We start from the raw sequence: 17,805 nt of genomic DNA, 5'->3' as shown, positions 1-17,805 counted from the left end.
CCACTGTACCACCTGGGAAGCCCGTATGAATTTAAGTTTCTTCCATTTCTTTTCATGGCTTGATAGCTCATTTTTTCAGTACTGAATATTATTCCATTGTCTGGATATACTACAGTCTGTTTATTCATTAACCTACTGAAAGAGAACTTAATTTCAAATTTTGGCAATTATGAATAAGCTTCTATAAACATCCATGTGCAGGTTCCATTATGGCTGTAAGTTTCAGTTCATTTGAGTAAATGCCAAGGAGCTTGATTGCTGGATTATATGATAAGAGCATATTTCATTTTGCAAGAAACAGCCAAATTGCCTTCCAAACTGTGCCATTTTGCATTCCCACTGAATGAGAGCTCCTGTTATTTTACATTCTTGCCATTTGGTATTATCAGTGTTTTGGATTTTGACCATTTTGATAAGTAGGTAGTGGTATCTTATTATTGTCTTAATTTGCATTTCCTTTATAATAATAGATGATTTTGAGCATCTTTTCAATACCTTTGCTCTTTTGCCAAAATCACTTTTTTTTGTATTTATGTAGGTTTATTTCTGGGCTATTTATTCAGTTATATGGGTCTAATCTATTCTTGTACCAATAGCATACTGTTTTAATCAGTGTAACTTTCTAGTAAGTCAAAGTTAGGTAGTGTCAGCTCTTTGACTTGGTTTTTTTCACCAATATTGTGTCAACTAATCTGTATCTTTTGCCTCTCCATATAAATTTCAGAATCAGTTTGTTGATATCCATAAAATTGTTTGCTGGGATTTTGATTGAGATTGTATTAAACACATAGATCAAGTTGGGAAGAACTAGCATTCTTGTAATATTGAGCCTTCCTATCCAGGAACATAGAATATTTCTCCATTTATTTTGTTCCTCTCTGGTATCTCTCATGACAGTTTTCTCATTTTACTCATATATATCTTGTACATATTTTGTTAGAATTATACTTAAACATTTTGTTTGGGGGAGTGTTAATGTAAATGGGACGGTTTCCCTGGTGGCTCACATAATAAAGAACCTGCCTGCAATGAAGGAGACCTGGGTTCCATCCCTGAGTCAGGAAGATTCCCTGGAGAAGGGAATGGCAACTCACTCCAGTATCCTTGCTTGGTGAATTCCATGGACAGAGGAGCCTGGCAGGCTACAGTCCATGGGGTCACAAAGAGTTGGACACAACTGAGCAACTAACACACACACAATGTAAATGATAATATATTTTTCATTTTTAATTTCACTTGCTCATTGCTAATATCTGGGAAAGCTGTTGACTTTTGTATGTTAACTTTGTATCTTGTAAACTTCCTATAATCACTTATTAGTTCCAAGTATATTTTTGTCAATTCCTTCAAATTTTCTACATGGATAATCATGTCATTTGTGAACAAAGACAGTTTTATTTCCTCTTTCCAAATCTATATAACTTTTGTTTCTTTTTCTTGTCTTATTGTATTATTTAGGACTTTGTTCAATAAGATGTTAAAGCAATGCTGAGAAAGATATCCTTTCCTTGTTCCTGATCTTAGAGGGAAAACTTTAAGTTTATCACTGCTAAGTATGATGTTAGCTGTAGGGTTTTGAGGATATTCTTTATCAAGCTGGGGAAGTTTACCTCTGAGCCCTAGTTTACTGAGAGGTTTTTTTTTTTTTTTTGTCATGAATGGGTGTTGAATTTTGTCTAATTCCTTCTCTGCATATATTGATATGATCATGTGATTTTTTTCTGTAGCTTTCTGATATGATGAAATACATTAGTTAATTTTTGAATGTGTAAACAGCCTGGGATAAATCCAACTTGGGCATAGTATATAATTCTTTTTATATCTGTTGTATTCTATTTGCTAATATTTTGTTGAGGATTTTTATATCTATGTTCACAAGAGATATCAGTCTGTAGTTTCCTTTTCTAATAATATCCTTGTCTGGTTTTGACATTAGAGCAATGCTAGCTTCATAGAATGAGTTAGGAAGTCTTCTGTTTCTGTTTTCTGGAAAAGGCTGTTGAGAATTGGTGTACTTTCTTCTGTAAATGTTCAGTAGAATTCATCAGTGACTCCCACCTACCTTCTGACTTCTCTCAAGATTTTTTCTTTATCACACATTCAAGATTTTTTTCTTTACTCTATGTTCATAGCATAGAGTAAAGTAAACTATTTACAATAGCCAACCATCTAGGAAACAACCTAAATGTCCAATGACAGATGGATGGATAAAGAAAATATATATACGCATGTATTCCAATAGTAATATTCCATATAATATGGAGTATTACTCAGCCATAAAAAGAATGAAATAGTGCCATTTGTAGCAACATGAATGGACCTAGAGACCATCGTGCTAAGTGATGTAAACCAGGAAGAGAAAGACAAGTATCATATGACACCACTTATTATATGTAGAATCTAAACAATGACACAAATGAACATATCTACAAAACAGAAGCAGACTTACAGACACAGAGAATCTATTTGTGGTTGCCAAGGAGGCAGGGCAGCGGGGAGGGACAGATTGGGAGTTTGGGATTAGCAGATGCAAGCTATTATACACAGAATGGATAAACAACAAGGTCCTACTGTATAACCCAGGGCACTCTATTCAGTATCTTATAATAAACCTTAATGGAAAAATAGGAAAAATACTTTTTTAAAAAAAGATTTTTTTCCTTTGTCTTTGATCTTCTGAAGTTTAACAATAATATTCCTAAGTGTAGTTTGTTTGTTTGTTTGTTTTTGTGGGGTTTTTTGGTGTGTGGTTTTGTGGTGGGGGCTGATTTTAGGGTTTTGTAGGTAGGGGGATTTGTCTGGTTTGATAGTCTCTGAGCTTTCTAGATCTATGTTTTGTGCCTGACACTAAATTTGGAGAAATTCTCAGTCATTGTTTCTTCAAACATTGCTTCTGTTTTTTCTTTTTTTCTCTCTTTCTTCTATTTCCATTATGCCTGTGTTACATGTTTTGTAACTGTCCCACAGTTCTTGCATATTCCATTCTGGTTTTATTTGCAGTCTTTTTTTTCTCTTTGCTTTTCAATTTTAGGAGTTTCTGTTGTCACATCCTCAAGCTCAGAGATTCCTTCCTCAGCCATGTCCAGTCAACTGATGGAATCATCAAAGGCATTCTTCATTTGTCTTACAGTGTTTTTGATCTCTAGAGTTTTTGATTCTTTCTTAGAATTTCCATCTCTCTGTTTATGTTATTCATCTGTTCCTTTATATAATTAACCTTTCCATTAATGCCCTTAGGATAAAAATCATTGCTTCTATTGTTGCTGTTTGTTTGTTTGCTTTCTGGTCTGATTTAGTTCCAACACTCCTTACATGTCTGACTCTGGCTCTGATGCTTGTTCAACTGAACTGTATCTTTAAAATGTTTCTCACTTTGAGGAAACCTTGTAATTTCAAGGTGGACATGATGTACTGTATAAAAGGAACTGTGCTGAATGGGCTTTTAGCAATGAGGCGGTGAGGTGAGCATTGGGGCATTTGATAGTCCCGTGTGAGGTCTCACTATTTTAGAAGCCTATGGCCTTAGGCTGTGAATTTTACAGCACTTCTCAGGGATTCCCCCTTTTAGGTGAGACAGAATGGATGGAGGGGGCTGGAGTTGGCATTTCCCTTCCTGCAAGTAGGTTATGCTCTGATTCAACCTCAACTGTTTAGGCTCTGGTAAAATATTTTCTCCTGAAGGCAGCCTTGTTCAGAAGCACAGAATGCTCTGCTGTATCTCTACAAACACATCTCTAAAGAATACTGAGAATGAGCTTCAATGTCGCATGGATTTGAGGTCTCAATCACAGTTTTGCAAGTGTTTAATCTTGATGAGCTTTGTCTTCCTCATCAAAATGTAGCTAATACTACCCAGGTTATAGGATCACAGTGAAGGTTTAAAAGAGGTCATTTAGAGCAAGAACCCAGAGCCATGCCTGATGCAGAGGAGGCACTGGGTGAGTAAATGATCTTCTTCCTTTGCCTTCTCCTATAAAAGGTATTGGTTGGTTGGTGGGTTTTTAAATAAATTTCATTTATTTATTTGTAAATTATGGCTGCACTGGGTCTTCGTTGTGGCTCACGGGCTTTCTCTAGTTACAGCACACGGAGGCTTCTCTAGTTGCAGTGCTTGGGTTCTTTAGTTGCCCTGTGGTGTGTGGGATCTTAGTTCTTCAAACAGGGATCAAACCCACATCCCCTGCATTTGAAGGTGGATTCTTAACCACTGGACAACCAGGGAAGTCCCAAGGCATCGATTTTAAGTCCCTAATGGTAAAAGGTTATATCCCATGTCTTTGCCTCTAAAGCTCTCTCTCACTCCCATCACCAAACCTTTTCCTTTGAATGATCAGGGGTTTGGGTTCTGTGAAAGGACAGTATTTGCTCCCTGCCTCAACCACATCAACCTATGGCCATTTCTCCTGACTCCTTCCAAAATGGCAGCAGGTACCTCGTCCTGAACTCACCCAGCAGCGGACGGGAACGGAGCCCTGGGCACAGGCTGTGCTTGGCTTCTGCTCTCCATTGGGATCCCCTGGTGGGGCCTTTTAGCAAAGGGACCTGAGTCTGCAGCTCCCAGTAGAGAGCCAGGAAGAGTGTTCGACATCCCACATGGCTTGGGAGGATAAAAGCCCATGTACGAATGAGGGGATGTGATACCTACAGCCCAGTGTACCCCTCTCTGCATTCCTGGGGACTATAGGCTTTCTCACGTGTGTCTAATTGTCTAGAAAGAATATTTGCAGCCAAGTCCCATTAGCCTTGAGTTTCCTCCGTAGCTCATTAGAATGTCATCTAACTATCTCAACAACAGCTGTTTCCATATTGACACTTCCTTTCCAGGATTACAAAGATCCACTGGGGGATTTCGTGGGAATGCAAGGCTTCTGCAAGATGAGATAAAAGGGACACATCAGGCGTAGTGTTTCATAATTAGTTGTCACCACTCTGAGGCTTCTGTAGCTGCTGCAATGCTGCTAGGCTCACAAAAGGAAGTAACACATGTGTATATGCGTGAGCATTCATACACGCAAACACAACCCAACACTGAGGGAAAGAGTTCAAAAGGTGAGATCAAGACTTCCCTGGCAGCCCAGTGGTTGAGACGCCACACTTCCACTGCAGGGGGTGTGGGTTCAGCCCCTGGTGGGAAAACTGAGATCCCACATGCCATGCAGCATAGCCAAAAAAAAAAGGTGAGATCACTCAAAAGCATGAATGACCCTTCAGGACTGGCTCCAGAATTGATGGCAGTGCCTTTGCTGATGTGTTTGTCTTTTTCCTTTTGTCTGTCTATCCTCATCTTGTTTCAAAAGATGTACGGTACTTCTTTCCGAGGTGTAGCTTAAAAGCTAGGCATTTTAAGCTATCGGCCATTTTCAACAGCCATTTCAATAGCATATTCATGGACAGAGAACCCGGTAACAAGACACTGAAAGAAAAGACACCAGAGGAAATGAGGCAGGTCTCCTGAAACATTTACTCGTTGAATTAAATAACCCCAGTATCTGGACCCAAATCTGTCCATTCAGAAAGAGGTCTGGCAATCCGGCTCTGCTTCCACAGCCAGCATCTGCAGTCAGCATTCCACGCACACCTTCTCAGGGCCATGAATGCCCTTCTAATTACCACTCACTACCCCCAGGCCTTATCTGGCTCAAATTATCTTGAACATTGCTCTTTCTCTTGACAGTTTCTCATTTTTATCAAAATTATACGTGTGCATGGCAATTTTCATAGCATTTTAAAGTTGAAGAATACTGGACAATTTGTAAACACAAACAGCAGGCTCCATTTCCACTTCTTTTCATCTCTTGAGTCCCTCTCCCCAGGGGCGCCATGGACATTTTCTTTCAACTGTTGCTTCTGGTAGTTAATGCCAGATTTCTCGATCATCTGTTTATACTGTGATTTCTTAATCACTCAATTTTGGGCATTTTATGCTGCCACCCTGAGAGATGAGGCTTAGAATTTACTTCAGTTGTTACTCCACATCCCTACAGGCTCACACATCTCCTTTCCTATTTTCTCAAAGTATCTATATCACAGTTTAAATCAAAATTCACTTTTATTATGACTATCAAGGTATTGTTTACAGCTGACAACTATTGTATAGTGTCATTACATAGCCTGGATTTTCCAACTTTATGTTTTCCCAGGAATTAATAGTTGCCTTATTTAATTATTCGCTCACTTAATATTCTGTTATGCCCATCAAGTATTTTTCTCTAAGATCTTCAATAGAGCTGTGTCTCTCCTTTCAATTTGGCAAATTCATTTTTTGCCACTCAATCTATTCTTTTTTCTTTTTTTTGAGGCATCCTTCCTAGATCCCTCCATCCTCCTACACCAATTCAACTAGCTCTCTTAAGTCTCCTAAATGATTGTCTTCTTGAGGCTCCCTTTTCTTCACCATTATTCTGGGAATCTCTTTGCACCTGTCCTGTGATTCATTCTCCTTTTCTTGGAACTCAGGTTCTCCTCTTTGTAGGTTTAACTTTCTTTTCCTGGAGATCATCTTCCAGTAAGCTCCTGAGAAAAAGTCCATGAGAAGTAAATTTTTGTGTTCTTGAATGTCTTCCCTCACACTTGACTAATAACTTGTCTAGTGGTTATGTGTCTGCTGTTGAAATCCAGACCTACATTTCCAAGCTTGACTTCCCTCTTTAGTTTCAGGTCAAAACGTTCATGCACCAAAAATTCTGTACATTCAGAGCTATGCTTATCATCTTCCAAATCTCCCCCATCTCCTGTGTACTTACCTGAACTTATAGGACCTTTCTTCCTCTAGCCCCTCAGTAGAGAGGAACACTATTCTTCCTTCCAGCATTTATAACTTGCCAACATCATGTATTCAACCTTTCACCATCATTCTAGCTCTGGAGTTAATCATCACTCATTTGGACAATTGTGTTGACATTGTAGCTGCTCTCCTTGTCTCTACACACCTTGACTCTCCATTCTACCCTTCATCCTTTATCCCTCAAGTTAAAAATATTCAGGAAGGTAGTATCATTCCTTTCAAAAACAACTTTTAATGACTCTTTCTTGCAAATCAAATAAGATCTAAAATATATTCTTCTATAGCATTAAAGTCAGAATATGGTCTCATTGTCATTTGTGACCACCTTGTTCTCACACATGTGATTCACTGTCTCCTTCAAGTTTCACAACAGTCTATTATCTGTGTTCATGCTATAGGGGTTTAAAATTCAAATAGTATAGGATATGCAAGCAGACAGTAATAGAATCCCCTACTCATCCTCATTTAAATCTAAGGATTTGCCCACTGAAAATATTTTTTCTCATTTTGGCCATGATTTGATATTGAGAAAACATTTGGCATTTTGACTTACAGGAGCCCTCTAAGGCACACTCAAGATAAGCCACATTCCTAAAATGTGTCACCCAACTTCCTAATAGATTCAAACGTTTTCTTTCCTCTTCTAGGGCAAATACAGACAATGTGGCTTATTACAGAGACACCTGGGTAAATGGGCACTTACCCTTGGGAGTGACACACTCCTGGGCACAGGAGAGAAAGCAAGCCGATGGCCCAAGAGAAAACCATCCCTTTCTGCAGTACCAAAGATATCACTTAAACCAAGATGAACCTTTCTCCTATTGAAGAAAAGTGCATGTTAAACTTCTCCTCTCTGGGAAAAGGAAGCATGGAAATTAGCAGCAGATTTAAGAGTGGGTCATTTACCACCCAATGCTTAACTGAAATTTGACAGCTAAAAGATAAATCAAAAGTCAACCTCCATTGACTGTTTGGAAGTATACTACATATATATTCAGCTAATCCTGGGTGGTCAATACCACAGATAAGGACATTATTTATCTGTCCATTCTAGGTGCAATTACACAGTTTAACCAGTACAAACAGCACTTCATAAATATCACAGATCAATGCTAGTTATCAAAATCCATCCACAACCGATAGCACATGAAAAAGGGTTTTGCAAAATGGCCTTGAAAGCCAATCTAAATGACCAGTCCCACACAGGTCAGCTTATTGACTTCTTAATCACACAGGCATCCTGGCAACCTTATTGATTCCTCAGGACCTGGCCGTGACATCACTCCTAACAGCACATGCACTCAGCCATTATTGCCATGCAGAAAAGCCATCATTCCACGCTGCGGCCATCGATTGCCTGACTTAGTCTCATGCTGGGAAGGGCAAGTGAAGCTCTGATGAGGAGGCAGGGGGCAAATCATACCCAGGTTCCATGTGAAGAATTTTCCTGTGGAGGAATAAGATCCATCAGCTGCTTACAATCCAGGAGCTCTGCCTTTTCCCTCTTTCCCTGGGTGACTAGTTGAAATAATCCTGCCAGCATGTTGATGAGTCCTTTATTTGATGTCCATGAAGCAAGGGTTGCTAAGACAGAATATGGACTAATCCTCCACATAAGCCATTAATATCTTCCACTTGACATTCTCTTCCCCTTGATCACTATCATAAAGATTGAATGGGATTCTGGGATGCTTGGTTAGTAAGCAAGGTTTCCATCAGCAAAATGCTATGTTTTCTTCCCGGTCCTGGAAGACTGAGATCTGTTCTTTTGTGATGGGATGTGTGTCTTTGAATTGATGGAGATAGAGGGTCTTACTCTGGACTAACTAATTCTGTACCCAAACGAAACATCCTCAAGAGGGAGTTCTCAAAATCTTTTTATCCCACCAAAAAAAGTGGGGCTTAGCTGGATGACCTTTAGGGAATTCAGATGGATGAAACGTGGCCATCATAGCAGGATATTGTATGAAGAGGGAGAGAAGTAGATGGTGAGGCCCAGGAAGGCTGTTGTGGTAACAGGAAAACAGAGTGTGTGTGTGTGTGATTTACAAAAACCTTTCACAAACATGATTTCATTTTCTCTTGACGGGTAGGTGTTCAGTAACCTTCCAGGTGCCGGGTCAGGTATTAGGTCAGCATTCTTTCACTTCCCCAGAGACCCTCATCAAGGACAGGAACTGAGTTTTAGGGACAAAAGAAAACTCTTCCAATAAGCAAAAGGTTTCTTATGTCTTCAATTCTAGGCACATCTAGGAGAGTGTAACAGTTCATCAACTGTGAGGCCACTTACCGCGGACCCCAGACAGGTGACTCCACTTCTTCCTACCTTAGTTTCTTCATCCAGGGAAAACAAGGGTACCTATTTGATAAGGTGTTGTTTGAATTAAGGAAAGGACTGTATTTAAAAAAAAAAAAAAAAAAAACCTTGAGAAGAGTTCCTGAAATAGACAACATTGGTTTAGACAAGGGTAAGGTTAGTGTGGAGTTTGGTATGAAATACAAGTAGAGCACAGACAATGTCATTGTCACCTCAGAAGCAAATAATAGATTCATCTTCGTCCACCAAACCTTTCCCAGCAAGGATGAGTGGGAGTCAAACTGAAGGATTCGGGTTATACTTCTTTTCTTTGCCTGGATGGTCATGGAAAAAAATCTGTTCCATGAAGCCCAGGACAGAGCCCAACTAGATAAAAGAAGCTTGCAACAGAAAGAGAGGAAAAGGGGTAAGGGGAAGAAGGGAAGGAAAAATTCATCTGCTTACTCAAGCTAGCTACCATCCTACCCACTGCTTCTTCCAAATGCCATAGGAGGAGGGAAGGTCTGTCCAAAGCTGGGTAATGACTACCATGCCTAGCACCAGGGTAAACCTTAGTTCCAACCAAGAGAAACCAAAACTCCTGCACGGGGACCTGTAGATAATCCCACGGGCTCTGGGCACATGAGGTCCAGGGACACCAGTGTTGCTCCACATCTTGGTTCTGTTCTTTGGGATATTGGGTTTCATGTTTGGCCTAAATTCCAGCCACTTTTCAAACAGAAAATTACAACTGTCGGCAGTATTTCTGTTTGCATAGCCTCAGTCACAGCTTACTCTAATATGATGTGACAAGAATCACCCAAGTTAGCTGAGTTAGGAGCTGGTGGAAAAGGTACTGGAATGTTGAAGAAAGACAGGGCTTCCCTCCCGCCTGCTGGAGGGATTTTCCAAATCGGTTAGGAATGTGTTGCCTTCCTGTGTTTGGGTGCATCTCAGCTGATCGATTCTCTCACCCATTTTACGTGACAGTCGTTAAAAACTCCACACTTCATTCAAGAGTCAGAGCTGGATGATGCTGGACGTGGGGAAGGTGGGACAGGTCAAGTCAAAACAGTTTCTCTCTGGGTCAGACAGGGGTTTAAACCCAGTCTTGTCCTCGCAGGACGCCTGTGCATTCCTGGAAGTCCCTGCCCACCTCCCCACCCCCACCTTACCCACTGCTAGGGATTTCTCACTGCAGTTCCCAGGCACAAGCGATACCTCTTAACTTTCCTGAACCCAATGCCAGCGTGTGGGGAAGGCGGACAGGAGGCGGTTCTGCCATCAGTGATTCTCTAACACCAGGCAGGTCCTAGTCTACCTGGAGACAGCATCGTTTCCCGTGCGTTGAGGGCTCAGTCCTACAAGCCTTCCCCACCCCCAATTTCAGACACTAATTGCAAGTCCAGGTTGTCATGACCAGACGGCTGTAAATCAGATCTTCTTTGGGAGTTTGGTTCATTTGCTAGAGCAGCTTACAGAACTCAGACACATTTTGGTTACTAGATGACCAATTGATTATTAAAGGATACAACTCAGGAACAGTCAGATGGAAGAGAAGCATGGGACAAACTATGAGTGCACCCATCGCCCGCACATCTCCAACCGGAAGCTCTTCAAACAACAGACTACTGGGATTTTATGGATGCTTCATTACATAGTCAGGATTAATTACGTCATCAGCCCTTGGTGACTGATTCAACCTCCAGCCCCTCCCCTCTCCCCAGAAGTCAGGGAGTAGGGCTGAAATTTGCAGCCCTCCAGTCACAGGCTGGGTTCCTCAGGTGACCAGCCCCATTCTTAGGTGTCCTAGGGACTTTCCAAACTTCACCTTATGAATATAGCAAAAGTTCCTCTATCACTCTCACTGGTTAGAAAATTCCAAGAGTGTTAAGAGTTTTGTGCCAGGAAAGGAGACTAAGACCAAATGTATATACTTTTTTATTTTTTAATAATTGTATTTGTTTATTTATGGCTGTGCTGGGTCTTCACTACTGCATGGGCTTTTCTCTAGTTGCGGCGACAGGAGGCTACTTTATCGCAGTGTGCAAGCTTTTCATTGAGGTGGCTTCTCTTGTGGAACAGGGGCTTGAGGGCATGCAGGCTTCAGAAGCTACAGCTCCCGGGCTCTAGAGCGCAGACTCAGTAGTTGTGGTACTGGTTGCTTCACGGCACGTGGGATCCTCCCTGATCAGGGATTGAACCCGTGTCTCCTGTGTTGGCAGGCAGATTCTTTACCACTGAGCCCTCAAAGGGAAGCCCTCAAAGGCATATTTTTTACTAAAGATCACAATATCTAACTCTCTCCCAGGTGGTCACATAAATCCCTCTCTTTGCCCCCAGCCTCCATCTGCCTTCCTCCACACAACACGCTAAGCACCTGGGATGAGCCAAGGCTGTGGGATGGGAGTGACCTCCTTCCTTTTGCTTCCAGCGGCTGCTCCAGGCACCCCCCTTTCCCGGTCACCTTCCCTGAGGGCACCCCACAGCCAGTCCCTTCTCCAGGTCTGAGTTGAGGGACAAATGGCGCCCCCTTCACTCTCATCCTCCTGCCTGGACAGCCTGAAGGGAAAGTCAACTGAGGGCTTCAGAACCTCCCTCGCAAACCCTTGAGGGGGGTTGGAAGAAGGTGGCTCCTGCTGCCTTGAAACCACAGATAAAACTTAGCAAGAGCCCTTTCGCATCCTCCTCAACAGACAAGAAATAATGGCTTGAGGTGGACGTTGGGAGAAGCACCTCAACTGCCCGCTTTCTGTTGTCCTGTTTCCCCAATATGAGTCATAGTCCACCTTTCACCAGAGAAAGGATGCAAGTGGCCAAAAAGGCCAGGGCTGACGTTTCTCAGGTGGACTCTGTCCTTCTTTCTGGAAGGGCACTTCAGCTCACCTTTCTGACACTTAGCTCACCGCCTTCTGCCCCGACCCCAGACTCACAGTGACCTCAGGCTGCCCTCTGACCCCTCCCCTCCCCCACAGCATGCCCTCAGTCACCTCCCTCAGACACTCTCCGTCCTATAACCCCTTCTCTTTGTGTTCTGCCAAATGAACAAAATCATGCTGTGCGAATGAACTGACTGAGTGCCAGTAAATTACAGTCAGTGGTGAGACTGGCATTCACGTGCCCCTGCTGCTGCTGCTGCTGCTAAGTCGCTTCAGTCATGTCCAACTCCGTGCAACCCCACCAGGCTCCCCCGTCCCTGGGATGCTCCAGGCAAGAATACTGGAGTGGGTTGCCATTTCCTTCTCCAACGCATGAAAGTGAAAAGTGAAAGTGAAGTCGCTCAGTCGACTCCTAGCAACCCCATGGACTGCAACCTACCAGGCTCCTCTGTCCATGGGATTTTCCAGGCAAGAGTACTGGAGTGGGTTGTTGTGCCCCTGCCGAGGGCCAAAAAGGACTGGCCCCACAAACGGTAACTGCAGGCCCTGGGCCAGGAACCGGGATAAGCCCTTGGTTCTAGTCTGTCAGGCTCACTCTGGGCAGGAGGGTACAAAGATCAGTCCCCATTCTGTGCCCAGTGTTCTCCCAGGACTCACTCGTGGCACACTCCCACGGCTGCCACGCAGGTGCCCTCATGGTCAGTGGCCTGACGTGGAAGTCAACATCGTACCCAGGCACGCACATCACCCCAGGTGACCCTCCCTCCAGCCTCCCACTTAGCTGTGCTGTTAGGAAATGCTTTCCCCCAGACAGGCCATCATTCCCTGACCCCCCTGTCTCTCCCCCTGCTATCCCTGACCATGAACTCCCATTTGATTGGATACATCTTACTTCATTGATTTTCCTGAAATATCGCTTGATTGATTCCCATGCATTTTCATTCCAGAGTTTGAATGTGAATACTTCTCACTAACACGGGAAGGAAATATTCAGAATGAACAACTAAAGAGCGCCACCAGCCTAGAGTGGGTGCTGTGCTCCCAGAGGCTCCCAGACTCAAGAATGGAGGTCTATCATCTCCATACCATTTCCCAGCAGGGCTCACTGATACCCTGATGGGGCAAGATCCTCCCAGTCTGTCCCCTGTGCATTAGGCTGCTGCTCCCTGGAGGCAAAGGGAACCCTATCATCCACCACCCTGGCAAAAACATGCTCTAAGTAATACAGCTGCTTGATGGTATCAGCAGGGGATTGGTTCCTGGACCAATCCCAGTATCTGTGAATGCCACATACATAAGTTCCACCAATTGCAGGTCAAAGCCTGTCTCCAGGTTGGTTGAATCTACTGATGGGGGTGGGGGTAGCCAGCTGTACCCCATTTCAAAGGCTTAGCTCCAAGGGGCATCAAAGCAGTGGTTCCAGAGACACTAGCACTGCTCCGTCTAACCCCATTTCCTGTATTAACATTCTCTCTTTTTCAAAGACAGTGGTCTTCCCATTCCTCTGCTGGGCACTGTGGATACATGTCTTTTTTAGATTTCCAAAGTGCTATAATCGGATAAAGTCCTCTGCAGTAGGTGAGAGTACAAGGGACCAAGTCAGGCCCTGAAATCAGCCAAATTGACTTTGGTTTTCATCTTAGCCCTGACAGTTCTAGCTGTGCTACCTTGGTCAACTTATTAACCCTCTCTGGGCCCTAATTTCATCAATTGTAAAACATGGATGTTTGTATATGCTCAGTCATGTCTGACTCTTTGCAACCTCACAGACTGTAGCCTGCCAGGCTCCTCTGTCCATGGGACTTCCCAGGCAAGAATACTGGGAAATGGGTAGCCATTTCTTTCTCCAGGGGATCTTCCCAACCTACCCAGGGGTCAAATCCAAGTCCCTTGTGTCTCTTGCATCAGCAGGTAGATTCTTTACCACTGAGATAATGAAACTTAATTCTGCCACGGAGACAAGTCATCAGTAACCTTCTAGCATGTTTCCTGGCAATGGCCGAGCATTCACTAAATAACAGTTACCCTCACCTCTCTAAAGTGGTCATATCTGCTAAGGTATGGGTTATATCCACTCCCAAGAAACATATTTGTATTCTAACAGTGTAACAATAGTCTTCTGAAAATAAATACATTAGATTCAATAATTAATTAAAACATGTAAATCTCAAACACCTAGAGTAAGACCGTCAGAAAGATAATTTTGAACAAGTTGAACTTTAAGAGCCTTCAAACCTCTCTGAGGTTTGAGGTTCAAACCTCCTACTCTGTGGGGACTGGGGAGGATTCTCTATTAGCTGGGAGGAGGCGCCAGTGCTGATATGAGAAATGATCCTGCCCCACACCCTACCCCTAGGGGAGGGGGGTAGAATGTGTGGGGCTCAAATGTGTGGGAGTCTGGCCAAGGGTTATTTTTTTTTTGTTTCCATTAACATTCTCTTCTATATGTATTTTAACTTTAATCAAAGGCATATGTTTTTGTTTTATTTGCACTTAGTTCATCAAAGTGTCTCTTATGATCTGAACTATGCTGCAAAGACTTGAGCTCTGCATCGAAACCTTCATTAATACCCCTGGGAAACAGGAAGTTGCATTTAGTCAAATATAAATAAATCCAGCTCCCAGGGGCTTTGCCCTGGCCTGGGTCAGGAAGAGACGGTGACTTCTCTGTTGATCTGATCCATGGCCCCCCTCTCAAGCTGCACTTGCAAACAGAAATCCCAGGGCTCTGGCCAGATCAGGGTTTTGAAAATGTGCCTCTCCTTTGTTCAAAACCATTGTGGAATCAACAAGGAAGAGAGACTTGATTTGGCCAGGTTACTGGGTAGCATGCATTTCCACCAGGCAGTACAGAAAGGAAATGAGAAAGAGGAAGAAGAGTTAGCCTAAACCACCTCGCCAAAGACTCTGTATAGGTCATGCTGGAGAACTTTCCATCTCCCCCCACCCCGTCTACCCCCACCCCTTCCCTCTCACCCTCTCACTAACTCTCCAACTGCACATATGGAACCCATTATGAACAAAGCCCGATTGTTGTATATTTGGAATTTCCCACATCAACTTGATGCTTTCTTTAACTGCCTCTTAATGTGTGTCTGAGTTGGGTGACCAGACCCACGTCTCCATTCCCCCACCCTCACCCCCAGGAACACCCTCCTTCTAAGAGTGTTTTCCGGATTCATTTTCAAGCAGTGTAAAATTCCACTTTTTTCCCCTCTGCACCCCACCCCCACTTCCCATCAGATTCTTAGAATAAACAGAACTTTCTTTTCCATCGTTTTCAATAAACGGGTCTGTAGAGAATAAATAAAAGTTGGTTCCCAAAACATAAGAGTGATATTAGGCAAACACCCAAAAGCCTGGGATTTTTACAAAGGAAATGGCATCCCTTTCATAAAACGCCGCAACAGAGAGAGCAGCGGAGGCAAAAATTAGTTAAAAAGAAAAAAACCCTAAAATACCTCCAATCCTAGAAGCCCCTTACTTGTTTTTCCTGTTGAGTAATTTTGTCTGCTATCGAAATAAGCAGGTTTAGGGAGGAGTAGAGATGAGGGCAGTCTCATAAGTGAACAATATGTCAGAAACAAAATATTACAGGACACTTAAATTTTTAGAGCATGTGTGCCCTCGGTCAGAGAAGCTTGTCTGATGTAGAATTACACCATCTGATTAGAGAAGAATATACAAATGTGATGGGTGAGTCTGAGCGTAGATAGTCCTTTTCAGAGCCTTGTAAAATCAAACATAATTTCTTCATGTTTATTGGCACACATAAAAATCAATGCTCTGTAACACAAACATTTAAATGAGGAGATGCCAAATGGGAGTCTGTCTGGTGTATTTGATTTGATTCATCTGAACCATGTGATACAAACATTTTCTCCTTTCTTCCCTCAGACTTCCTCTTTGTGGATGCCATTCACATATATAATTAACTGTATGCCTACATTTGTTTTCTATCTGTTGGAAAGCAGGAAGAAAAAAATATGCACGTCTGACGCTCAGGGTCATACCTATAATTTATGACTACAAAGAGGGACTCCCCCTCAAGTCCCCACTGTGCTATGCCACTGCCCTTCAAATATTTTCCCTGTGTCCAGAAGAGAGTGAAATCAGAATGCAGAATTGCACATTAATCTCTGCACCAGATGGTGATATTCCAAATAGTCTTTTTAAGGTGAGCATGTGACCTACTGTACGGCCGAGGGGCTTTGGAGTCACGTGACAGAGTGAATAATACGTCTGATAGGGTTTCCATTAGACAACTGACCTGGTTACCGTCTGGAGCCGCGGGAAGCAAAGTTGACATTTCAGGATCACTCCCCCCAGAAGCGTCACTCACTGGCCCACTCCTGGGACGTGCAGCCTCACCGAGGGACCGACAGGCAGGGGCAGGCAGGAGGGAGTGGGGCTGAGCTGCGGGAGGCACGCTGAAGTTGCAGAACTTGGGCTCATTTTTTTTCTTCCCCATCCCCCACCTCCAGACACACCACATCTTGACTCATACGGTCGAAAGAAAAAAAAAAAAAAAAAAAAAAAACCCTCTTTCAGTTATTTGATATTTGGGAAACCTCCAGGAGACCATAACTTAGTTTTGAGGACGCCTCCGTCTCTCCCTTTGCTGGAAACAGATACACACACACACACTCTCACTCACACTCACGCAGACACACTCACCCACGGCTCTACACCATGGTGGTTCAAGCTGCAGTGGCTCCAAATAGATCCCAGAGACTCCTACTGAAAATTCCGTATGGATCTCTGAGAAGACGCAGTGTGGAGAGGGTAAGCAACGTGGCGGGCTGTTTGCTTTTCACCGGAGCAATTGCTCCGAAGAAAAGGAGAGGCTTCTTTTCATTGTACATAGCATCCCTTCTGGAAGTCATGTTTTCCTAAAAAAAAATTCAAATTCCTGGGACTGGAGAAATCTATAGTATATGCAATTTTATTCTTAACAGATAATGATAAGAAATTTGAAGCAAATTCTGGTCGGCTGTGCATGGAGGTGGGAGCTGTTAGAGATGAAAGATGAAAGATTGGGGTAGGGATTGCCCTCTGGAAAGAGGATGGAAGATGCGGGTGCTTGCTGAGAAGAGCTTTGGGCTGTAAAATCTGCTTTCCTCTCTGGTGAAACAGATCCATTAGTGCAGCAGGGCTGCAAATTCCCTGTCCTTTTCTGGGTGACAGTGTCTTCAAAGGAGGTGATAAAGACAGAAGGAGCTGTGATGCTTGGAGGGTTTAAATGATGCACTTGGTTGATTACAATCCCCTCTGTTGTTTCGTTGTTGTTTCAAATACCTTGCTATCATTCAGTTGTTTGTTTTTTTTTTTTTTAACATTATGGATGGTGGCTCTGTTAATTTTCTGAAAACATGCTTACTTTACGGTAGCGCCTGGCAGAGAAGATGCTGTAAAACAATAACAGGGATTTGTCCTTCTCTGGAGTGACTAATACAGTTTGGGGAAATGACTGTCGTTAATGCAAATCTGGTCATATTTGGGATGTGGGGGGCTCATGCATGTGGGGGCAGTGCCTGTATCCACACATGGGGGGGTCTCAGAAACACCCAAAATCTGTTTGCATCATGGCAGGCCCCTCCGTGAGCTGTGGATGTCTACTTAGACGTTTTAGGTTAAGGTGTAATCTTAAATCAATAAGGCAAAGAGGATCACAAACTGCTCTCATGATACATCAGCGAACCTGCTGCATCTTATAAAGGGGAGCAGCATCTAATTCAAGTGACTTTTTCTGGTTTGTATACTGACTACTCAGTAATTTTTAAATTTAAGGAAAACATGATTTAAGTTTTAAAAGTAGGAGGGGCAATCTAGACTTCCAGAGGGAG

At 43.0% G+C, this 17,805-nt stretch overlaps 1 protein-coding gene across 6 annotated transcripts in view; it reads left to right on the top strand.

Moving 5' to 3' along the window:
* FRMD4A (FERM domain containing 4A) overlaps nt 1-17,805 on the top strand; it is an 849,800-nt gene that overhangs the window by 460,719 nt on the left and 371,276 nt on the right. For 2 of the 6 annotated variants that reach the window (XM_059892525.1, XM_059892527.1), the window contains exon 1: nt 12,466-16,744. The exons of the other annotated variants lie outside the window; for them this stretch is intronic. In XM_059892525.1, the coding sequence (XP_059748508.1) occupies nt 16,652-16,744 (93 nt within the window). In that variant the 5' untranslated portion in view covers nt 12,466-16,651. Of the gene's footprint in view, nt 1-12,465; nt 16,745-17,805 lie in introns of those variants that run through there. 6 annotated transcript variants of the gene reach the window in all.

This window comes from Bos taurus, chromosome 13, assembly GCF_002263795.3.
Source record: "Bos taurus isolate L1 Dominette 01449 registration number 42190680 breed Hereford chromosome 13, ARS-UCD2.0, whole genome shotgun sequence".
NCBI lineage: Eukaryota > Metazoa > Chordata > Mammalia > Artiodactyla > Bovidae > Bos > Bos taurus.
This window is presented reverse-complemented; position numbering and strand designations above follow the sequence as displayed.